The following is a 26,058-nucleotide window of genomic DNA, read 5'->3' on the forward strand; positions in this document are numbered from 1 at the left end:
TTTATATATAAAAAGAAGTGGAGGGCCAGACCTGGCTCCTGGGATGTAGCTTACTGAGCCCTGAACCAGATTTTACTGCCCTCACCTATTCAAGGGCATGTTCCAGCAATTCTCATGCTCTCTGACATCAGCAGTTTTCCTTCTGTAAGATCACTCCAACCAGCATACGTGTCTATCATTGTTGCTTCTTTCTTAACCTCACTCACTTCCCCCTTCCAGCAGTCCTTTCATTGCTCTTATTTCCCTTTCATAAAAAATTCTCAAAAGAGCAATCACTTTTTGCTTCTTATCTTGTTTCTGCCAACAATCCCCAGAGCCTACTCCAATAGGCTTTTGACCCCAGCACTCCAGTGAAGTTGCTCTAGTCAAAGTCACCAGTGATCTCTACAACATTAAATCCAGTGCTTCGTTCCTGGTCTTCATCTTGCACAGTCTATGGCAGTATTTAACCCAGTTGATCACTCTCTTCTCTCTGACTCAGAGGGCAGATGTGAAAAACCACCTTTTCCCAGGTCTATTAAAGAGGTGAGCCAAGGGAGCAGGGGAAGCTGATCCTTAGGGTTCAGAGGGGCTGGAAAATCATGCTGTGTAACCAGAGGTAGGAATGTTGTTTAATTTCAAGATATAACATGTTTTTAGTCCCACTACAAAGAGAAAAATTAAAAGACACCATTTTGTTCTCCCCAAGTCCATTTTTTAAAGGATTCACTTGCCTTAAAGAATAAATAAAACTTCAATTTCAAGTGATTTACGTAAGAAAGAAAGCATTCAAACCTGAAATAATATTTAGGAATAATATTCTTAAGTCCTGGTTCCAATTAAAAAAATTTGATTGACCCAAGATTTCTCATAAATCTATGAAATTGTTGTAATTGAGCAATTTCTTTCAGCTTTTTACCTTCTCAGAGCATCCCATGAAGGAGTAATTACCTTCTCCCCGCCCTTTTTCTCCTTCCATTCCTGTGTTATTCTCTCACAGAGATCTCCATCTGACCCATGTTACATTTACTTCTGTGTGCTTATCCATGCGTTTCCTCCAGAATCCTGGCTTTTGGTATTTTAAAATGGTGTATCCCTAACTCTGGAATTGTGGCTGGCACAGGGAAGGCATATAATAAATGTGTGTTGAATGAATTAATGAGCCAGACTCTCTTTCTAAACAATTTCTTCTGGAGAAATTTGACTTTCAGAAAAGATCAGGTTTCTCTTGGGAGTTCTACATAATGAGAGAAGCTGCTCTCCTTGTTTACCCGTAGCTGGCACTACGCAAGGCATCATGTACACTGGCCCTGGGGATTAAAGATGTGATGTTATGAGACAATACTGAGAATTAAAGAGATGGGTAATACGTTTTCAGAATAAAATGATGTTTGAATATTTTAACCTTCTGGCTGAGCAATTTTAGTGGGGGAAAATACCCTATAGAATAGCACAGCCAGGGAAGGCAAAACATACTCTGTAGCTTAATTAATGAAGTGTGGTTTTACCTACATTTTCTTTTGCAAATGTATTGTATCAAATGCCTTATGAAAAATATCCATGATCCTAAGTAGATGCCACTACTTTAAAGTGTTTGATTATACTTCTACTGGGCAGCTGAATTATTTTTAGATGGAATTTTAACACCTTAAATATGACAGAAACTCAAAGTCTTTCATAGGCACTGGTACAGTATCATAAGAATTCGGATCACGGTGACAGCTTCAAAGTTTCTATGCATCATACCTTGGCCACTTCTTCTTGGAAAGCCACGAGGTTCAAATAGGAGATGTTCACTAAGTCAGGCCCATACACCACTGTTATCATGCGATGTTCCAGACGTCCGATGTTCCCCACATCCAAAAGTTCCCGTAATTTGGGGTCCTGGAAAATAAATGTTGAAAAAAGTTAGTTTATAACTGGAGGTTCCAACATGGTAACATAATTTCCAAAAAATGTGAGCTAGAATGCCTTCAAAGCAAAGTTGACTTTTGTTCTTATTACAAAAATAGTATGAGTAGAAGTCCCTCCACTCCCAGTAGAGCCCAGAGAAGTGAACTGACATGTCCAAAGGTTGTGGAGAAAGAATTTCTGGCCCAAGGCCTATTGCCCTGAGTGCATTAGGCTAAATGAAAAACAGATGCTATATGATAGCACTTATATGTGGACGCTTGAAAAGCCTAACTCACAGAAATAGAGCGAACTGGCATTTGGACGTAGGAAACTTCTATAGCAGTGGTTCTCAACCTCTGGAGGATGAGGCCCAGAAATCAGGATTTAAAAAAGATTCCCAGGTGATTTTAATGTGCAGCCAAGGTTGAGAACCACTATTCTATAGTCTTTTCAGAGCAAGTTGCATTCTTTGGAACATCCTAAATGAGGATTCCTTAAAGATATAGTCCTGTTGGGAGAAGGAATTTTCCAAACCTTCTGAATTCGAAATAAGACCTGATTCAGTGAGCTTTGCTGAATTTATTTTCCTTTCACAGGACAGGCCTTGAAGGGAATGAGAGGTCCAGGAAGAAAATTAGCATCAAATCAATCACTTGGCAAATTGGCAGCCAGCTTCTGAGGAAAGAATTAACTTGAATTCTCATTTATTTAGTCAAATGCTAGGCCAACAGGACTGGATTACTTAGGCTGGTTATTCTGATCTGCCTTCTGAGGTTTTTACATACAGCACCCGTACAAAGAAAAAGTGAACTTAAAAAAAAGAGAGAAAGAAAACAAAATCTTTCTAGCTGTGCTATTTGGTGCCTTTCTCTCTTTAGTTAATAAGACTTTCTTCTTGACTTGGCTGTCTGAAGAGGAACATTTTCAGGTAAGTTACAAGAGAGAAAAAATCCCATTTCACAGTTGTTTCCAATTATAACTGAAACTTCAACTTGACTAACCAGTTGAAACTTTATCAAGTATATCAGGCCATCCAGAAAGATCGCATGCTATCACACACACACACACACACACACACACACACACACACACACACACACCATCAATTTGCATGACCTAGAAAAGGAGAGGAATACAGTGAAAAACTTATTAGATAAATAAACAATAATAGCAACGCGGGGACATTTTTAGCATTCTAGCATTAATGAAAGATTAGAAAAGAATGCTCAAGAAGAAGGGATGTTTTGAAGGCTAATTAAAGAATGACACACACACACACACACACACACACAAACAAACAAAAGCTCTGGCTAGTTTGACTCAGTGATTACAGCATTGGCCCAGGGACCAAGGGGATAAGGGTTCGATTGCTGGTCAAGGGCATGTACCTCGGTTGCAGGTTCCTCAGCCCTAGTAAGGCATGCGGGAGGCAACCAATCAATGTGTCTCTTTCACATCAATGTTTCTCTCTATCGCTACCATTCCTCCCTCCATTCATTCCACTCTCTCTAGAAATCAATGGAAAAAACATCCTCGGGTGAGGATTAAAAAAATAAAAAATAAATGACATTAGCTGTTCTGTGAAATGACTAATTGCATCACAGTATTTGAACACCATTGAGGTAGGTTAGAAGAGAAAATATAGTTGACCAGTACTTAAAAAAAGGTTTTTTTTTGTATACTTGGAAGAGACAAAGAATTCTCAGAAACCACCGAAAACTTGTAATTATAAATCACAACCTTTAAATAATTGATTACAGAATCAATCAGTATCTTCACTTCTATAACATTTAATGGGAACATTTTGGTGAATGAATGGACTTTAAACTTTGGAGAGCCACATGATTCACTCCCTAGTTTTTTCCTTTCCCAAGCATTTTCTGTCCAGTCTGTACAACGTCACTACCTTATTCTTATGTCCATTCAAAACACTCTTACCCACCTATTAAGCAGTTAATTGATTAAAGAGTGCCACCTTTCAGAACTGCAGGGACTAGGTGTGGGTGTCAGGGAGTTCACTTGAGTTGTCCTTGAGCTATAGGAACTCAAGGCAAGTACAGAAACCCAGAGAAGGTGACCAGAATAAAAAATAATTCTGGAAAAGGGCTTCTGGAATTCTTCTGTTTCGAACAATATTGTTAGGTACAGTTACCAGGAATTTATAAGAAAGGTGACCAATACTTTATGTCATCTCTAGAAAAATTTCCCACTAATGGTTGTTTATATATATTTTTAAAAACTATTGGGTTTATGTAATGAAAAAATTTTAATGAAGTGTTTAAAAGTGATGTCTGGAATTGGTAAAATAAAGCAAGCTACCAAAATGATTATGATGATGATTGAATCTGAGAAATAGGTATTTGAGGATTCAATATGTAAGCCTCTCTGAATCTGAGATGGTTAATATTTATACAACAGATAAAATATTATTGAGTACAAAATGAAGAAACAATTCGATTTGAACAATTTTTTTAATTATGTAGTTCTGGAAGTAAACAGAGAAATCCTTTAAAGTATACCATAGCAAGTTCCTTACTAATGTACTTCTTTGGTAATGGATCATACTAAGTTTTAAACTATATTGTTTTTCTCTTCCATCACTAATCATTTTATTTTCCTTTAAAATTACACATTTTCTTCATTTATTTCTTTTTTAACAACACCTGATTTGGCAATATTAGAATTCTTTCCCTTCAGAAATGACTTCACTTTTCTTTTTACCTGTACTTCTCAGTTTTTTCATTTTGAACACAGCAACCCAAGCTGACATGATGGCTTCAAACCCTATTCCTCATTATTGAGCATACTGATAGATGAGCAGGTCTACTGGAAAAGATACTTGTTCTTTCAAGTAACAGAAGTTGCACTCAATTGTTTTCAGCAGGGGAATCCTCAGAGAGGAGGCAGGAGGGGATTATCTAGGAGGATTAACAGCAAAGGCACCATGCTTTGGGAGGACCTTATGGGGGAAGAAACTTAATGGAAAGAGATTCCAAAGAAATGGTTGTTTTGAGGGTACATCACTCTCAGGTGGGGAGATGAGGGAGTGCACTTAAAAATCAAACAAACAGAATTTAAAAAGTAACAACAAAAACCTACAGACAATTTGGATGAAAACCACCTCCTCCCCAAACCTGTTCTTTTAAGGGATTTTATATCTGAGCATTTCTCATTGATGGAACCTCCTGATCAGTTTTCAGAGGGTTTACTTACGCAGGTTACTACTAGACTTAAGTACATTTCTTGGTTCCTGCAATTGATATAAATTCCTGGATATTTTAATAAAGAAAACAAACTATTTGCATAACTCTGTTCAACTTCTCTGTTGGAAAACACTAAACAATATAGCTCAGAAAAAAAAAAAGAAGAGGTGAGGAGAACTTGACATTGCAATTTTCACTAAGCTGTCATGCAAAACTTGCTTTCCCTGTAGACTATCCTGAATATGTCCCCACTGCTGGACTTTATCAGACCAGTGAGGAACCCTGGAAGCTCTAGTTTAACTGCACTTTTAAAAGTTAAGTCCTAGATCAGTGGTTCTCAACCTTCCTAATGCCGCGACCCTTTAATACAGTTCCTCATGTTGTGGTGACCCCCAACCATAAAATTATTTTCGTTGCTACTTCATAACTGTAATTTTGCTACTGTTATGAATCGTAATGTAAATATCTGATATGCAGGATGTATTTTCATGGTTACAAATTGAACGTAATTAAAGCATAGTGATTAATCACAAAAACAATATGTAATTATATATGTGTTTTCCGATGGTCTTAGGCGACTCCTGTGAAAAGGTCGTTCGACCCCCAAAGGGGTCGCGACCCACAGGTTGAGAAATGCTGTTCTAGATAATCTCTACTCCCACAAGAGTTACAAAATAGAGACTCTGACTAATAAATAAGCTCACTTTCTCTCAAGCACCAGGATTTGTGATTAAGTTACTTCATGTCTGTTGCAAAGAAAGTCAAGGTGCTCACGTTAATGATCCCCAGGTGGAGGTAAGAGGCCACTGAAAAAAACAGACTCTGCCACACAAAGACACAAGGACTCCGCTACGGCCTGTGTGGCTATAATTATAATATGACATTCAAATAGTATAGATTCATGGATGGAATGAACACAAGCTAACGGATAAGCTTTAAGAGTTAAAGGCCAGTGTCAACCTTCATTCCTTAATATGACTTTTGTTGTTACTGTTGTTAATCCTCACCTGAGGATTTTTCCATTGATTTTATTTATTTATTTTCTTTTTTACAATTTATTTATTTATTTATTTATTTATTTATTTATTTATTTATTTATTTTTCTTTATTGATTAAGGTATTACATATGTGTCCTTATCCCCCCATTGCCTCTCCACTCCCCCACTCTTGCCCTCACCTCCCTGGTGTCTGTGTCCATTGGTTAGGCTTATATGCATGCATCCAAGTCCTTTTTAGAGAGAGTAGAAGGGAGTGGGGGAGACAGAGAAACATTGATGTGAGAGACACATTGATTGGTTGCCTCCCACATGCACCCCTGACTGGCACGGGGGATCTGGCACCGGTGATCAAGCCTGCAACCAAGGTATACACTCTTGACTTTGAATCGAACCCATGATCCTTCAATCAGAGGGCTAATGCTCTAACCACTGAGAAAAACCAGCTAGGGCTCCTTAATATATCAGATATCCAAAAAATAAAAGGTCTTTTTAAAACTTCTAGATTTCATTTTTTGATGCAGAAAATATGCCTTACTTATCTTTCATCCCCATGAAATAGATCTTTACTGGATTTAGGCTTATTGAACAACTTGTATGTTGGGTTAATTTTATTCCCAGCACTCAATGCAATCTTCTCAATCCAAGTTAGTTATATGGATATGACTTTAATCCTTCATGCATAAAGGATCAGGTAGATGAAAGTCTCCCATAGTCACTACAATAGTCAGAAATAAAAGCAATGGTTCCTTGTTATACTTAAGTGACGTTCATATGCTCCAGCTTTGCAGGGATAAAGCTGCCTCTTTGAAAGCTGAGCAGACTTTTTTAAATAGTTTTATTCAAATTGTATCGTAAAGGAAAGCTAAAAACTTATGTCCAGGAAGATTCTCCATTAAGAGCCTGAATTTAACAATTGCCACTCAAAAAAATAAAAATAAAATACAGATTAGCAAATTCCCTTGGAATCAACACTTTATAAAAGTTTCTCTTTTTTTTATTATTGTGATGAGGAATACCATTTTCTCCTCCAGTATATAGCAGTAGCTTAGGCATCTCACACAGCTAGCAAGATTTTAAAAGATAAAACTCTTCATTTGCACCAACTGTGACATCAAAATATGGTGCCATGAACATTCTCCTACAAAGGAGAAGACTTGGAGGATGCTGTTTAGGCTTTCATTTTATTTTATTTTTTCTGTAAATGACAGATGTGGTGGGAGGCTTGAATGTTCTTCAGCTATTTCTTTTGATGGAAGGAGTGAATGAAGAACAGTCTGACTATGGCAAACACATGCAACTATGGGAAAATACTAGGAAAATAAGAGCTGGTAAAGTATTTTCCTTCAGACCTCACAATGGTATTATCAGAACACGATCTTTCATATTTGTTTCAGATGAAGTAGTAATGAATTTGTATATTCAGTCTCCATTCCACAGGGAGCCTCAGTGTACAAGTAAAGAAACTGGTGGAGAAGAAAAATTAACTATTCAATCTAACAGTAGCATGCATGAATTGATTGAGCTAAAAGGGGGAAACATTTATGAGTATAACAAATGTAAAGGCAAACTAATAATTTTGTTATGCCTGGGGTTGGCCACAGAAAAAGGATAAATAAAATATAAGGAGCGTCTCTAAACAGCTTTCTAGTTGTGAATTAAAAATTTAAGTACTCGAGGTTTTCCTCCCTCTAGGAATGAGGTCAAGGTGTAGTTTAATGTAGTTCCAAAAGCTAGAAAAGAAGGGAATAGACAGGAAAGGGTGCTGGAGGAATTCAGACAGGGTGATACTCAGAAAACAACAACAACAACAAAAAAAACAAAACACAGAAAAACAGAATTGGAATTTAATGCTCAGACTTCTGGGAATAACTAAGTTAGTCCCAGGATGCAGAGATGTCCCAGGAAAAGACATTTTCAAGCTGGACAAATGCTGTCCATTTCAAGAAGTTGCATTATTTAAGCAAGATTTCTGGGCTGCAGTACATGTGCTTGGCGTATAGAATGCTTGTCTTGAGGCTCCAGAGGCTGAGATCTGGGGACTAGAAGGTTATTTCAGAGGCAATCACAGGATGTACAAGGAGGGAGTGGAAAAGTGAGACAAGGTGGAAAGAAAGCCGATGAGTAGCGTGTTGGTGAGCGGTTTGCCACTTTGGGTAACTTAGGCTCAATCCAATCAGGGCCACTCCAGGACAGTATAAAAAACACACCTCAGAATGTCCCCACGGAGCCTGGAAGCTAGAATATTGTTCTGTTTACTCCGATCTGTCATTGGTGAAGAGTCTCCTGGGACGCCAATGCCCTTGCATATCCAAGACCAGATCATATTCTCAGGACATAGGAACTCCGCACAGGCAACCTCTGGGGGACAGGCAGGGGACGGAGTGCTCTGAAAATGTCTGCTACAGAGCTGAGGGCATGACATTTCCCTGATGTTGATCAACCTCTGTGTATTTTATAGGACCCACATTTGAAGAAATTTAGGTTCTGAATGGTTCAGTTCTTTATAAAAATAGTAACTATAACTATAATAAGTTCTAATCAGTAAACACACGTCAAGCGCCATCCTAGCTGTCCCTTATTTTTCTCCATGTAATTTGCATAGTGACACTGAGAAGTAGCTATGTTTTTCTATCCAATTTGCAAATGAGAACTCTGAGGTTTCAGGAGATAATTAGCCCAGTTTTATCAAAAGGGGGAAAAGGGACAATTGACTCCAAATACATCTGATTGTAAAGTCTAAGCCCTCTCCACATCCCAATTGTGTTACACAGCATATCCAATTTGACTGAGTTTCTATAAAAATAGTGCGAGTGGTTCAGCTGGCGGCATAAACTGAAATAAATCAGCATCTATCTACTAAGTCATCTCATATTTTAGACACTTCATTAAAATATAAAATAACCCAAATGGAAATTAAGATAGGAAGGAAATATGGCCTAATGGCACCACTCACTTGCCTTCCCAGAAAAGAATGGAAACTAAACCATCAGATTTAACCATCATTTGTACAATCATTCTTACTGAAAGTAAAAGTGCATGAAGTATATAACAGTTAAAAAACAAGTCCTTGGAAAACTAATTAGCTTCCTCCTCCTCATCTAGTATTTGTCAAACTTAAAAATTCTTAAATATAGATAGCTTGTCACTCATGTATCAAACACTACAAAGCCCTCCATCCCCACCCCTCCACCCCCGCCTTCTTTGACATATAACCACCTAAAACCCCGCAACATCACAAGCTCAGCCATTACCCTTCCATGCATGAGAGTCCACAGGCCGCAGGGGTAGTGGTGGGCACATGGAAGGCAGTTAGAAGTCATAGGTCCCTTCCTGTTTAAAATCCCACAGAGAGAGTGCAAGGTATTCTATGGCCCTTTAACTTTCAGGGGTGGGGGGGCAGTGCTTCTAGGTAAATTTCAATATTGCTGTGGCCAAGATTTAGAATAATAATGAGGCCAGTTTGTTACATTGACTAAGTTCTCCCTGGACAGTGAGTCTTTATGGATGAGTGTTGTTGTTTTTTCCTATTTTGTTGTGGTGCCTGCCTCCTTACATGGAGTTTGGACACATTCAGATGGCACCAGAGGGGATTCTGGTACATTAGAACCTAAGTTAAAACCAGGCATATCTTTTTTTTCTTTTAAAAAAATTTCAACTACACTTGATATTCAATATTGTTTTATATTAGTTTCAGGTGTACAGCATAGTGATTAGACATTTATATAATTTACAAAATGATCCCTCCGATAATTCTAGTACCCACATGGCACCACAAATAGTTATTATAATATTATTGACTACATTCCCTATGCTGAACTTCACAGCCCTGCGACTATTCTGTAACTACCAATTTGTACTTCTTAATCCCTTCATTTTTTTTCACCCAGCCCCATAGCCCCTGTCCCCAAAAAGAAGGCCCAACAATTCCTTAATAATGACAAACACAAAAAATGCTCCCTTTGCAGTTTCTGGAAAATCCATGCACCTACACTAAGGGTTTTGGCACTGGGAGATAGACAGTAGCAATTGTGTCCTTCCGTCTGACTTTTATTTTATTTTTTTTACTTCAGAGAGAGGAAGAGAGAGGGAGAGAGGTATAGAAACATCAATGATGAGAATCATTGATCAGCTGTCTCTTACACGCCACCTAGTGGGGATTGAGCCCATAACCCAGGCATGTGCCCTGACCTGGAATTGAACCTTGACCTCCTGTGGTTCATAGGTAGACGCTCAACCACTGAGTCACACAGACCAGGCCCATCTGACTTTTGAGTTTGGGCTCTGCCAGCTAAATGCAATGTGACCTCATTAAGTTTTCTTAACCCTTCTAGTATTTTCATCTGTTGGATGAAGATAATAGTACAATCCTCTTTAAAAATGTTGTTATAGGAATAAATGATTAATACTATGTTAAGTCCTCAGGGCAGCATATAACAAGCTGTGAGTACTTGAAAAATAAAATCAATAGCTTGAAAATGAAAGACCGAATAATTTAATCTCTTATAGGCACCAGAACAATTATATATATATATATATATATATATATATATATATATATATATATTACCTTCTTTGCTACTTGCCAAGCAAGACATATTTCTATAGAGAGTGGAAAAGTAGGTTTACAGTTATGATATGAATAACACAGTGTTTATTCCTGTATTATTTATTAGTGTATTATTTTCCATATGAACTGTAAACCTACTTTTGCCAACCCCTGTATTTAAATTTATGTATATATGGTTTGTGTGTGTGTGTATGACTGACTATATTCTAAATGCATGCATTTTAATTTTACATTTTCCTTAATTCACTCTGTTATGGAAGCATAATTTAAGGACAAATCAGTTTAAGAAATTATTTTTTTTTTTGCTCCTGCATTTAACTAGTTTTGAAAATTAGGCAGCTTGTTTTCTCTGAGCCACAGTTTAGTGTCCACTCAATGAGGATGATGACAATGTCTGCTCCCCATAAAGCATTTGTGTGGTGATCACCATTAAATCCACAAACTGCTCTAGCTGGTTTTGCTCAGTGGGTAGAGCATCAGCCTGCGAACTGAAGAGTCCCAGGCTCGATTCTGGTCAAGTGCACATGCCTAGGTTGCAGGCTCGATCCCCAATAGGGGTCCTGCAGGAGGCAGCCAATCAATGATTCTCTCTCATCATTGATGTTTCCATCTCTCTTCCTCTCCCTTCCTCTCTGAAATCAATAAAAATATTTAAAAATAAATTTAAAAATCCACAGACTGTGCCATGTGACATGTACAAGAAAGAATTCATATGTTTTTGTGATGACTGACATCATTAAAACTTATTTCAAATATGACCCGAAAAAATGCAGTGAAAAAATTCTTAGCTGTTCATCTTTTTCTTATTAAAATTATAAAGTGTTGTAGGAGTTTAAAGTAGAGAGAAATTTTCCTGTCAATTTGCTACAAATAACTGCAGGAGTCTGAAGTAAATGGATAATTTATCTGTAAATATCTGAATAGAGATGTGACTTTGTGTTTGCTGAAGACTCTCGAAATATTTCAAGAGTAAATATTATTTAATTTTCCTATTTACCTTGCTATTTTAGTTAAATTTCTTTATTTTCCATTACTCTAGATAAACAAGTTAACTCTATTCCATAATGCATAACGATCGATAATATTCTATCCCTTCAGAAACACAGGGATAGAAAGCTCTGTATAATTCAAAGTGTGGAGGAGGTCTGATGTTTATTTTATAAGAAATAACTAGTGCATCTAGGTAAGCTGTCTTAAATATGCCTTTTCATGTGTGTGCTTCTCTTTGAAAGTAAGAAAATGTCTTCTAAAATTTTTTACTATCCATCCATCAAAATAATCCAACATTATACCTGAAGACATAGTTGTCATCTTTATGACCTCAACTTTCAATAAAAAAATTAATCTTGAGAGTTGTGTCTATTCAGTAAGATTAGGTAGGTTAATGATATCATCATGACATAACACTATCACTGACATTGTTAGCATAATTCCAAACAGGTATGGAAAAGGAACTCAAGGAGTCTGAAGCGCTCTTAATTTTACAAAAATTGTATAGAAAATAGTTAAGTATTCCCAGGAAATTATTAACCATTTCTTTGCATTTTAATTGCTGGCTTGCTCTAATTAATTAGGCAATTGTTTTTTACCTTTGTTCTCAAATAGCATTTACCTTCTCTTTACCTTTTTCTCTCCTTCCCACTTTACTCAGCCATCTTTTCTCTCCACTACCAAAATTTTCCATTGGGGATTTTATAAATCTTTTGGAATCTGGCAAATCAGAAGTATTTACATAACCCTAAGAAGACAACATTTAATGCAAGAAATGTTTTAGAATGAATTGTAATGTCTACCACCCAGTTTCATATCAAGATAACTCATCCTACTGTCAATGACTAATTCAAATTATTCCATTTCCTGAGTTCTCTAAATAATTAATTGAAATATTTGCTTTATGAACATTTCTCTACATAAACACCACACAAATAATATTTTACAACTAGGATCAAACTACACATATTCCTTTGTTACTTGCCCACTTATATAGATGAAATGTTAATAAACACAAGGATATAATTATTCTTTTCATTGATTCTGCAGTATTCTAGTATATGAATTCACCATATTTTGTTTCACAGCCCTCTTCATTTACTGTTATAAACAATGCTTCAGTGAACATCTTTTTGAATATATTGTTTGCTTTCAGGTACTTGGCTGATGATATACTTGGGATACATACCCAAGTTTGGAACTGCAGGGTTTAAAGGTGCTCATATCTAACTTGTGACACATACTGCTAGATGCTCTGTAAAGAGTCTTTACTAGTTTACAGCCCCACAAAAACCATATGAGCTAACAATGATTACATCTTGATACTTTTTTTCCATCTTTAACAGTCTACTGAAAATTGTTTTAATTTGTGTTTTAAAAATTACTATTTAAGCTAAGTACCTCTTCTTATTTACTGGCATTCACGTATCTTTTATAGTGTGAACTGTTTGTTCATGCTGTTATCCCTATTCTAGCAGGATATTCCTCTTTGTCTTACTGATTTAGAGCAAAACTGTATTATTAACCCTTTGCCTGGAAATATGTTGTAATGCTTTTTCACAAATGTGTCATTTGTCTTAATATTCATCATGATAGATTTTCCCTATTGGAATTAGAATAATTAAATCCAAATCTGTCGATCTTTGAAATTATTTTTTTTTCTGATCAATTGTCATTTGTGGATGGCCTTCCTTATCTTGACATTATAGGTATATAAGAATCTATTTTCTCTTCATCCTTTATTATACTTTGCAAATGTTTACAAAGACCATGCGCATTATTGTAATGTGGAGAAAAATACAAGAAGGTAATCATTTTAAAAATTACTAAGAATCAAGTCTTTGTTTAAATGAGAACATGTGCTTATAGTTACTTTTCTGTCTATAGATGAGGATATACAAATACTAGTCTTCATGAGAAACTCACAATACTGACTGAGGTAACACTCTGGCACAGCTACTACCTGTATTCTGAATTTCCCCTTGTAAGGTTATTACAGTAATCAAAGGTATGCTTAATAGACACACTTATGGCTGCGAAGTCAGTATCCACAGGTTCATTATTGAACTTATCACTCCTAGAAGACCTTGAAATGGCTCTGCAATAGTCATGTCCTACCATCTCAGTTAAAAATACCCTAATCAGCCGAAACCGGTTTGGCTCAGTGGATAGAGCTTCAGCCTGCGGACTGAGGGGTCCCGGGTTCGATTCCGGTCAAGGGCATGTACCTGGGTTGCAGGCACATCCCCGGTGGGGGATGTGCAGGAGGCAGCTGATCAATGTTTCTCTCTCATCGATGTTTCTAACTCTCTCTATCTCTCTCCCTTCCTCTCTGTGAAAAATCAATAAAATATATTTAAAAAAAAATACCCTAATCAATGGGGGTCACTGGGGTCATTTTACATGATTGCTGTCTAGGCTGTGTGCGACACATGGCTCTAAAATGAATGCACAGAGGAAATTACAAGTTCAGAACAGTGTTAGACAGTATTTGGTACAGTCTGAAGAGCCTTTAAATGTCTCCTTTTTTTCTTTTAGAGAAATACTTGCAGGTGTTCTTTTCGTTTTCCTCCATTCAACATGTTGTATTCTTTTATTTCCATTACCAGTATCTGTGTTAGGATTATGTTTATAAATGAGGGAGAGACTATGTTATTGAGATTCTAATTTTCTGAGAGAGAAGAAAAGTACTTAGTTCCTTTGAGTGCAATTGGAAAAGTGCTTTTGAAGCACAAAAGAAGCCCACCTAATTGTGTTTAAGGAAATTAAAAGGGGGAGCTACAAAGCTGATTGATCATTCAACAGAGTAAATGTGAGGTGAGTATGCCTCTTAAGAGTTTGAAAATCCATGAATAGTGCCCAGTAATTGTTCTCAAAATACTAGCAGAAACACTAGGAGTGTTGATCAAAGAGTTATTAAGTATTTCCTACACACTCAGCCAATAAAACTCCATAAACTGTCTATAGCCAATAAAAATGTTTTAGTCCCTGTTATTGGCCCTCCTGGTAATTCTAGCCCTCATGAAGAAGTTGTTTCTATAGGTTCTAGAAGTGAAAAACATATGGAAGTCATATTTTCAGGGATTAAGGAACTCATAATTTTCTTATTACTAAAATAAAGTCTTAATAGAGGCTTCTAAGATTGTCGGGGCAGGCTGACAGCTAGATAACTTGATGTGACTGAACTGACTCCAGGTCAAAACTTTCTTGGTGATCCCTCTGTTAAAAGATACTGGGTAAAGAAAGTGAAAGGATTAGCTAAAGAACATATATGCATTCCCCATGGACAAGTACAATAGTGTGGTGAAGGCCAAGGAAGGGGGATGTAGAGGTGGGTGGAGGTGGGCAAAGGGGGAAAACGGGAGCCATGTAGAATAGCATCAGCATTAAATATTTTAAATTAAAAAAGGAAAAAATATACTGATGTGTTTTTAATTTTAACCTTATATGAAGAATTTTTACACTAAGCTTAATCTTATCAAAACTAAAGTACTTCCCTGTATTTCATAACTAAGAATTCAGGAAAATGGTGCCCAATGGGCACATTTGCATACATGTTTTCTTAACCTTGAAAACACCAGGGCATTTATTTTAAAATAAATTTTTACATTCACATAGTGCTTGGCTCATACAGGTACTAGTATATGGGTGTCAACCTTTATACCACTCCTGTATTCCATCCTTAATGTCTATAAATTAAAATTAAACAATCGTAAAAATTTAAGTGTAAATTTCCTCAGTAATATGGAACATAGATTGATGTTGCTAGAAAGCCTGAGGGAAAAATGCCATATTTCATAGATGCTTATAGTTTAGCATTCAGTTTTTTTCTTTAAATTGGCAATTTCTTAAAGTAAATTTACTTCAAATGAAACTTATCCTTAGCATAATGAATTTGAATCCAAACCTTGCACTATATGAAAATATCACCTCAAAATAAATCGGAGCCCTGAATGTAAAAGCTAAAGCTACAAAGATCTTAGTAAAAAACAAGTTTAAACCTTTGTGACCTTGAGTTAGGCAATGGTTTATTACCCATCAAGAGCAAAGCAACGACAAAAATTGGTAAATTAAACTTCATCAAAACTAAAAACTTTGTGCTTCAAAAGATACTATCAAGAAAGTAAAAAGACAACTGACAGAATAAGAGAAAATATTTGTAAATCCTCCCTGATAAACAATTTAAAAGATACGCTGCTTGTGGGGTGTAAAATGGTACAGACACTTTGGAAAACAGATTCACACTTTCTTAAGATGTGAAACATAGAGTTACCAAAGACCCAGCCATCTCTCTCCTAGGTACGTACCCAAGAGAAATGAAAACATGTCCAAACAAAACCTGTGCATGGAGCACAGAAGAAGGCCATCTAATTGTGTTTAAGAAAATTAAAAGGGGGGAGCTATAACTCTGGTTGGCCTCTCAACAGAGTAAATATGAGGTGACTATACCTCTTAAGAGTTTGAAAATGCATGAATAGTGCAAAGTAAATGTTCTCAAAATACTAGCAGAAACACTAGGAGAGTTCATCTGGAAGTTCATGGCAGCAACATTCAAATCAGCCAAATTTATGAAAGCTCTACAGCAGAATATTATACAGCAGTTAAAAACAATAAAGTACTGTTACATGCTACAAAATGAATGAGTCTTGAAAATGTTACACTAAGTTAAAAAAAGATATTCACTAAGGACCATTTGTTGTATGAGTCCCTTTACATGAAATATCTAAGATAGTGAAATCTACAGTGACAGAAAGTAGATTACTGGTTACCAGGGTCTGGCAGGGGCATGGAGGAGGGTGTAGAAAGGGAAGTGACTGTTAATGAGTACAGGATTTCTTTTTAAGAGTGATGGAAATACTCTGAAATTACACTGTGGTCATGGTTGTAAAACTCTGAATGTACTAAAAATCATTGAACTGTATAGTTTGGAAGGGTTAATTTATTGTGTATGAATATGGATGTTCATCCATGTACCCCCTAAAGTACTAGGGTGGCGTCTCCATGCTGTGAAATAAGTTGTTCTATGCCTCAGACAGAAGACATGGGTGAATCACAGAATTCAGTGTTTTGGGAGAAAACTTCAAAATATTTTTACCCTTGATGAGTGATTAAGTTTTCCTGGCCTAATGATAGGTGTGAAATTGAAAGGAAATAAGATGCTTAAAGTAGTAGAGGCTGACTAGGTAGATGCGTTGGAGTCAGCATTTATAACATGCACAACTTTTCAAGGATGCATTACCCTGGAGCAATGACTTTTAATTTTTTTAAAATTTTATTTTTATTTTTAAAAGTATTACAGATGCCCTCCCCTCCCCCCCAATGACTTTATTCTTAACTTTCTTTGGCTGAACCTCACCATACTCACTTCCTCCAAATGCTGGGGAGTTTCCAAACTTTAATCTAATTTTTATGCTCTAAGTCTCAAATATAAATGCTTGAACCAGGTCTAGCTTCTTTGGGACATGTATAGTTATAGCATAAGTATAAAATCAGTAACCTAATCCCCAGTAACCAACACTGTGTTGGCTCTACTGATCCGCATGCTGCGTGAATGAGTGAAAATGAGTGGGAAACAAGTTGGAGGAAAGAAATACTTTCCAATCAATAACATTTTCCTTATTTTGGCAGGGAATAAAAAAAGATATTTAACTTCCCCCAAACTCAAGAATCCCAGGAATTCTGGGGCCAGTGTTTTAGGGTACATTTGAAATGTTAGGGTGTCTATATTTATGTCTCAAGACATTTTAGGAGCTAATAGTACTGAATTATACAGCCCATCATCATTGTACAATCCTATATAATAAGAGGCTAATATACAAATAGACCAAACAGCTGCGAAACAACCGGAACAACCGAACAACCGTTTGCTATGATGTGCACTGACCACCAGGGGGTGTGTATAGAGCATGGCAAGCGTCAGCAGCAGCAGGATGGTGGAGCAGGGGAGCGGGGGCACCAGACCAAGGTGAGGTGCCAGACACTGTCATCAGGGTGAGCCTCTGGTGGTTACTGAAAATTCTTTGCTCTGGTGTGCTGCAGTCCCGCCTACGCTTGCATCTGCTGCCTGCGCTGGCCCTGCTTGCACCCGCTGCTGGTGCTGGCCTCAATCACTCTGCGCCATCAGTGTGTGGAAGTGGCGGTAGCGGCGTGAGCAGGGCTGCCGGCAGACAGGGGACCATGGGGACCAGGGGCCGCAGCGGGAGGGGCCAGGCGGGGGCACGGAGGATGGGCCAATACTCGCCCCTGTGCCTACCACAGTTCCTTTCAAGGTGCACAAATTCATGCATTGGGCCCCTAGTTAATTGATAATTATTGCAATCTTTGAATTATGATAGAGTAAACATGGAATCCTTTCAAATTTTAGAATCTATAAATAAAATAAAGCTTTGCCCTGACCGGTTTGGCTCACTGGATAGAGCGTCGGCCTGTGGACTCAGGGGTTCCGGGTTCGATTCCGGTCAAGGGCATGTACCTTGGTTGTGGGCACATTCCCAGTGGGGAGTGTGCAGGAGGCAGCTGATCAATGTTCCTCTCTCATCGGTGTTTCTAACTCTCTATCCCTCTCCCTTCCTCTCTGTAAAAAAATCAATAAAATATATATTAAAAAAAATAAAATAAAAATAAAGCTTTTTCTGGAATCCTAAATAATTACCTCTAATATTGTTTTTTTTTTATCCTCATTCATTCATTTCATTATTAAGAAAATGTTAGAGTTTCTATATTGTGCATGTCACTGTGCCAATTAACTCAAATTTGTGTTTTTATAAAATGCATTTATGAAACTTTTAATGAAAGTTTATTATGCAAGAAACCACCCTGTAAATCTCAGTATCATTTTCTAAACATCAGGAAATATTTTCTTATTTGGATATTTAACAAATGTCCATGGTAATGAAAAGCTATATAATTTAGGTGAGCATGATAAAGTGTTTTTTGAGCTGAAATAAATTTCCCTTGTGGGCATACCCTTTTCTTTTAAGCAAAAGATGATTACCAGTTCATTTTAAGGTCCACTTAATACCTTGAGTAAAGAGAGCAATTTTATTTATCAACCATGTGCTGGATCCCCAAATCTTCAGAGAATCCCAAAGCTCATTTTCAAGGCAATTTTTAATTTGCATATGATATTTGGTCCTAGCCTATGTGAAAATGGAAGCTTCTGAGTTAGGCATGTTATTTTTTAAGCTTTGTGCTCTCTCTAGTTATTTTGAACACATATTTATGGACTTATTTTATTAAGGGATACATACATGTGTTAAAGAGCATAGAATGCATGAATTTTAAGTGTACAGCTTGATGTGCATATATCTAGACACTTTATATCTAACTCGTAAAAATTCTCATTCCTTAATCTCTCACGTCCATCCTTTCTTTTTATCACCCTGACTGCATCCACCCATCCATTCATTCATTCACTAATTCATTTCTTCAATGCATATCTAATAAAGACTAACATGCGCTAGGCACATGTGAATAACACATATAATGCTTACATTGTAGATGAGCAATATATAATATTGAAGAAGAAAATTTCAGGAAGTTGCTAGTGAAGAAAATAAAATGAAAGAATGTGAAATAGTGAATGGCTTGGGTGTAGGTGTCGTGAGAGAGGGACCCATATAACATAAACCAGTTAAACAGAAGGAGGAGTCATACAAAAGTTTGAAGAAGAAGGTCCTAGGTCCTGAGGTGGGAATTCATTGGCTGTTCAAAGAACATAGAGAACAGGGAAGCTGGTGTATAGGAAATGATAGGGACAGTCATCTGTGATAATGTGATGGGGAGACCAATGCAGGGCCAAGTCACTGGGCTCTTATTGGATGAAGTTTGGATTTCTATTTGAACACAGAGAAAAGCCATTAGGTTTAATGTAGGAGACTTACATGATTTGATTTATATTTTTAGAAGTTCACTTTGTGTGTCATGTGCAAAGTTAAAGGCTGGGAGGCCAATCGGGGGATTATTTCAAAAGTCTATTATGGTTGTTGGCCAAATGTGCAATCAATGGAGACAGAGAGAGGTGTACATCCTAGCTGTAATTTGGATGTAGAGGCAATAGGCCTTGTTGGGGATGGTGGTAGATGGTGCAGAGGGAAAGGGGGCCATTAAGCAAGGCACTCAGGTGTTCATTTTGCCAACAGGGAAGGTGGTATTGCCATTTACAGAGCATGAGATTATTGGGGAAGGGATAGATTCAGGATTGGGGACCACCATCTCCTGCCTAGACTGTTAGAACAGCATCCTTAATGGTGTCTGGCATATTTCCAACAATTCATACTAGAAAAATTTCTTTTTTTATCAAAACTGATCCAAAAGAAGAGAAAATTTTTAACAGATCAAAAATTAAGGAAATTATTTTCAAAGTCTTGTCTTAAAAATAAGTTCAGGGTTCATAAGTATTTGGGAGGAATTGTCAATTTATCATGGTGAAGATAAATTTTATATTTAATAACAGAAAGAAGATGCAGAACTTTTTAATTTTATAAAATTATCAAGTCCCTCATTCAAAGTCTGACAAAGCTAACATAAGCACTCACCATCTCACCTATGAACATAAATGTAAATATCCTTAAAAAATAATAGCATATTGAGTTGGAGAGGGTAATAATAATGAAATAGTATAAATTATAGCACTAATCTATGCACAAATGTGTGATAGGTGTTCACATACAGACATACACTCACAGCATACAACAGATGTCAATATTAGTTGTAAGGATGCAAGAAAGTCATTTTCTTTTAATATTTTTAAAATGTTTTCCAATATTTTATACTGTGATAAATTATGTCTATAGTAAGAAAAGGGGGTTATAGGGTTATATAATAAAATAAAATGTTATCTTAAGCCTTAATCAATTACTGTTTTTGCCCTGGCTGCTGTAGCTCAGTTGGTTGAGCCAGGATTCGATTCCCAGTCAGGGCACATACTCAGGTTGTGAGTTAGATTCCTGGTTGGGGTGTGCATGATCAATATTTCTCTCTCTATTCCTCTCCTTCCTCTCTCTCAAATCAATAAAATGTATTTTTTTTAAAAAAATTGTTGTTTTCCACATTTAATAAATCTTCATAGGATCTATTTTTTTTTCTTTTTGGTATATTTACTAAAAAATAACTTCTCAGTCAAATTGCTAATACATATGTTCAGTAGCTAATAAACCCTCTACCCACAAAGCACAATACCCAAGACTGTTGTATTGCACAACTCTGGAGGGCATCTTCAGGTCATATTATAAAATATAAAATTCTATATTAGATTCCATAAGGAATAAAACTCTACACATGGAATATATATGAATGGACCCTCTCAAGTCACGCCACTGATGGTTGGGGTGCTATAAGACATTTTCTAATATTTAATTTTAAAAGGCTGGTTTTTATTCTTTCTGCCTCGTTTATAACCCTTACTCTAACTATGGTAGGCAACACGTAATGATGCCCCTTGTTCTGTTTGCAGTTAAAACTATTGTTGACTCATCAAGGTATTCTAATAAGAGACTTTCCATGACCATCACGGAATCACAATTTAATACATAGTGTATTATCCATGTATACTCACGAAACTTCAGGAATTGTGTAATTAAAATATATCACATCATCATATATATCTAGAACAAAATGAAAATCAGTCTGTCCTGAAAATCAAATTATTAAGAGTTGGGGAATCTTTCAATCTTGACTAGGCTTATAGTCTTGACTAGCAAGTCTAAAGCACTTGAGTTTCACAGGTCTTTCGTTTAATTATATGTTCCTTTAAATCTTTTTAAAAAATTCATGTAACACAAAATTGACCATTTTTCAAAGTGAAGAATTCAGTGGCGTTTATTGTGCATTCACAATGTTGAGCAGCAACCACCTCTATCTAGTTCCAAAACATCTCAACATCCTAAAATAAAGCCTGGTGCTCTAAGCAGTGAAAATTGTTCACTCTTATCTATCTAACGTAAACGATCATAACAATAAACCTGCTAATTCTAAATAGTGGAAATGTTAGTATTAGCTTGAAAAATGAATCACAAAAGTGATTCTCAAACTTTAGTATCAGCATCACGTGTAGGCTTGTTAAGTCACACATTGCTGGACTCCACCCCAGAGGTGTTGATTCAGCAGGGTGGAACCAGGGAATGTGCATTTCAAACAAGTTCCTAGCAGGGGTCCTCAAACTTTTTAAACAGGGGGCCAGTTCACTGTCCCTCAGACCGTTGGAGGGCCAGACTATAGTTTAAAAACAAAACAAAACTATGAACAAATTCTTATGCACACTGCACATATCTTATTTTGAAGTAAAAAAACAAAACGGGAACAAATACAATATTTGTATTTGCATGTGGCCTGCGGGCCATTGTTTGAGGACCCCTGTAAGGGATGCTGATGTTGCTGGTCTGAGGACCACACTTTGGTAACTACTGATCTATAAACTCAGAAACAGATGAATGACAAGCTTTGACTCTGTGTTTAAGTCCCCTGCTCTTTGTAGAGAAAGCAAATGGCTCATTTGGAGGCACCTGGTGATGCTGAAGTCCATCAGTGGGGATTCCCCCAAAATTTATTTGAACTACATCTCCTAGCCTCACTTCAGGGAAAGTGCAAATGTTAACTCAGTTTTGGATTGAAACCTCTTTGAAACCTTAAACATTGGGCTTAGCCATAGATTTAGAGGGTTGTATACAAAAGAAGGGGACTTGATTCATGTGGATTTAAAGTCAATGAGCATGGAAGACCCAAGGGTCTTTAAGTTCTGTCTTGAAGAAAGAAATATAAAAGCTCAACACTGTGGCCCCACCCTTCCTATCACCTTGGATGGCTTGTAAAAATTTAGCTATAAGAGAACAGGCCAAACTCCACAAAAGAACCACCAATTTCTGGGCATGAACTATTATGATGACAAGAATCTCAGCTTCAAAGAGTCAGGAGGCTGGGCACAGTATGGGTAATGCTTAACACTGATTGTTTTAATAACTGATATTTATTTTTTAACCTTAATTTTGATTGCTGTATATTTGACTTACAATAAATAACATGTGATTGAAGGTCACAATTTTGATAAGTTTTTATATATATACATACTAGGGGCCCGGTGCACGAAATTCGTGCACTGGGTGTGTGTGTGTGTGGGGGGGGGAGAGTGTCCCTCAGCCCAGCCTGCCCCCTCTCACATACTGGGAGCCCTCAGGCGTTGACCCCCATCACCCTCCAATTGCAGGATCGGCCCCTTGCCCAGGCCTGACGCCTCTGACAGAGGCGTCAGGCCTGAGCAGGGGACCCTCATTTCCCCCCATCACTGGTTCTGCCCCCAGCCCAGGCCTGATGCCTCTGGCCCAGGCGTCAGGCCTGGGCAGGGGACCCCCAGACCCCTCCGATTGCTGGCTCTGCCCCTTGCCCAGGCCTGATGCCTCGGCCAGAGGCGTAGACCCCCATCACCCTCAGATCGCCTGATCAGCCCCTTGCCCAGGCCTGACGCCTCCACCAGAGGTGTCAGGCTTGGACAGGGGACCCCCATCTCCCCCCGATCACTGGCTCTGACCCCTGCCCAGGCCTGAGGCCTCTGGCCCAGGAATCATGCCTGGGCAGGGGACCCCCATCTCCCTCTGATCGCTTGCTCCACCCCCCGCCCAAGCCTGACGCCTCTGACCCAGGCTTCAGGCCTGGGCAAGGGGACCATCATATCCCTCCAATCCCCGGCTCCACCCCCCACCCAGGCCTGATGCCTCGGCCAGAGGAGTTGATCCTCATCACCCTCCGATCACCAATCACCGGATCGGCCCCTTGACCAGGCCTGAGGCCTCCGGCAGAGGTGTCAGGCCTGGGCAGAGGACCCCCAACTCTCCGCGGTTGCAGGTTCTGCCCCTGCCCAGGCCTAACGCCTCTGGCCTAGGCGTCCGGCCCAGGCAGCGGGGACCTGCAGTGGCAGCGGGGGGGCCACAATCGTGGGCTTCGCTTTAGGCCCAGGCAAGGGACTCCTAGCTCCTGGGACTTCCAGCTTCGACCGTGCCCAGCTCCCATCGCTGGCTCCACCCCTACTTCCTGCTATCACTGGCCAGGGCAGAAAAGGCGCCTGATTCTCCGATCTCCCTGGGCCGCCTTTGCCCTGCCCCCCACCTCTTAGCTCCCCCCTGGGTTTCCGATCACTGTCAGTGGCAGGGGGCTTCTTCATGCTTTCCCTTTCGCCTCCCTACATTGTGCCTACATATGCAAATTAGCTGCCATCTTGTTGGCAGTTAACTGCCAATCTTAGTTGGCAGTTAATTTGCATATAGCCCTGATTAGCCAATGAAAAGGGTAGCGTCGTATGCCAATTACCATTTTTCTCTTTTATTAGTGTAGATATATATCCTCCTATCTAATAAAATAGTAATATGCAAATTATCTAGCACTTCGTGACAAAGATGGCGGCACCCATAGCAGCCAGGGCAGGATGCTGGCAGTGTCACCCCAGCAACGTGAGCCCAGCATGCATTGCTGTGGTGACCCAGAGCAGGCCAGCGCCCAGCAGGGCCTGCTGGTGGGTCGCCGGGCTTGTGGGTCACCGCGACAATCCGCAAGCAGGCAAGCGTGTGAGCAATCCGCGAGCAGGCAAGGGTGGCCTGTAGGCAGCGCCTAGTAGGGCCTGCTGGTGGGTTGCTGCGCCCCCCCCCCCCCCGCCCCAGCAGGCAGTGCGGCCCGCAGGCAGCACCCAGCAGGGCCTGCTTGCCCATCGCCATGGTGTGGAGCAGGCAGGCCTCGCAGAGAGCAGAGAACCGAGAGCCATGGGGAGCGGGCCTAAGCCATCAGTAGGACATCCCCTGAGGGCTCCTGGATTGGAGAGGGTGCAGGTCGGGCTGAGGGACCCGGGACCTCTCCCTCCCCTCCCTCCCCCTCCCCGTGCACAAATTTTGCATATATGTGTATATATGCAGAAAATCATTACCACAATCACGATAGTTTAAATATCTACCACCCCAAGGTTTCTTTGTGCCCTTTGTAATTCCTTCTTCTTGTTCTTCTCTATCTTCTTATCCACCAGAAAATCACCAACCTGTTTTTTATCACTATACATCAGTTTGAATTTTCTAGGATATTATATAAATAAATGCATACAGTACACACTAAATAAAGGTCAATGAGCAAAGCAAACAAACAAAACATCCGGAGCACTCCATTTCTTTACGTAACAAGTGCATTCAGAGGTTAACCCTTAGGTGAAAATCAAATTTATTTTTGCTAGAGCATTTATCCTGTTTTTCACAGACAATAGATCATCCTTCATTCTCTATAGTTTCAGAATCCTTAATATAGTGCAAATGGTCCTACTACACAGTGTCGTACTTGAACAGAGAATTTTATGTTTCTGGGGCTTTTTGAAAGCAAGATGTGCTGAGGACAAAAAAACACAAACAAACAACAACAACAAAAAAAGACAAAACAAAACAAAAAATGCTGGATACTCCCTAACATAAGAGCTTCAACTGCCTTTGGACCTCAGCACTCTATCAGGCAGCTCTCCATCAGAAACATTCTACTGCTTGGGGAGCATAGGAAAAGTTCTCAACGAAGATGTCAGCTTTTAATTGCGCTTGCAGTTTCTCTAACTTTTATAAGCCACAGAAATTAAACTCTTTGTTTTCAAGAAAGGCCAACATATTTGACACGACTGCAATTAAAGTAGTCTAACTTGTAGCACACAGGCTTTGTAAATGTTAAGAACAATGAATCAAGAAGAGACAATTAGCATAATTCCAAACCCTTCTTTCAAAAGCTCACTCTGCTTGCCCTTTCAGCAAAGGAAGCTTTTCTGTAATATTCTCTGACCTGAATACAGTCCATTAGAATTCTGAAGACTCTGATAGACTTTCAGCTAGAATCTATAACCTCTGGTTAATTGTGGTATATTACACATTTTGTGGATAAAATACATTTGGGCAAGGATAGATAAGTCTGTTCAATTTAATTCACCGTTGACATTCATCGTTCCACTCCATTTTCAGTGATGATATCCCTGGCATTTCAGTAAGACCATTTTAATTAATATCTCCACACCTCTTTAAATACCAGTTTCCATTTTCCGTGCCAGCTGTAAATTAAGGCAGTTTAAGGTCTGTTAGAAGAGCGCCTCTTCTGGGATTTCCAAGAATCAACCTTCCCTTTCATTTGAATGAATGAATGAATGAATAAATAAATAAATAAATAAATAAATAAATAAATACTTGGCTGGCGTCCAACATTCTCCTTTATATAGAGCAGTGGTTCTCAACCTTTCTAATGCCACGACCCTTTAATGCAGTTCCTCATGTTGTGGTGACCCCCAACCATAAAATTATTTTCGTTGCTACTTCATAACTGTAATTTTGCTACTGTTATGAATCGTAATGTAAATATCTGATATGCAGGATGTGTTTTCATTGTTACAAATTGAACATAATTAAAGCATAGTGAGTAGTCACAAAAACAGTAT

General features: G+C 38.5%; 1 protein-coding gene across 2 annotated transcripts in view; it reads right to left on the reverse strand.

Moving 5' to 3' along the window:
* The window catches only part of PLCB1 (phospholipase C beta 1), a 624,828-nt gene that overhangs the window by 202,652 nt on the left and 396,118 nt on the right, over positions 1-26,058 (reverse strand). For both annotated transcript variants that reach the window (XM_081097387.1, XM_081097386.1), the window contains exon 4: positions 1,726-1,863. In XM_081097387.1, coding sequence (XP_080953513.1) covers positions 1,726-1,863 — 138 coding nt within the window. The remainder of the gene's footprint in view (positions 1-1,725; positions 1,864-26,058) is intronic.

Source organism: Myotis nattereri (genome assembly GCF_964212035.1).
Source record: "Myotis nattereri genome assembly, chromosome: 8".
Classification (NCBI taxonomy): domain Eukaryota; kingdom Metazoa; phylum Chordata; class Mammalia; order Chiroptera; family Vespertilionidae; genus Myotis; species Myotis nattereri.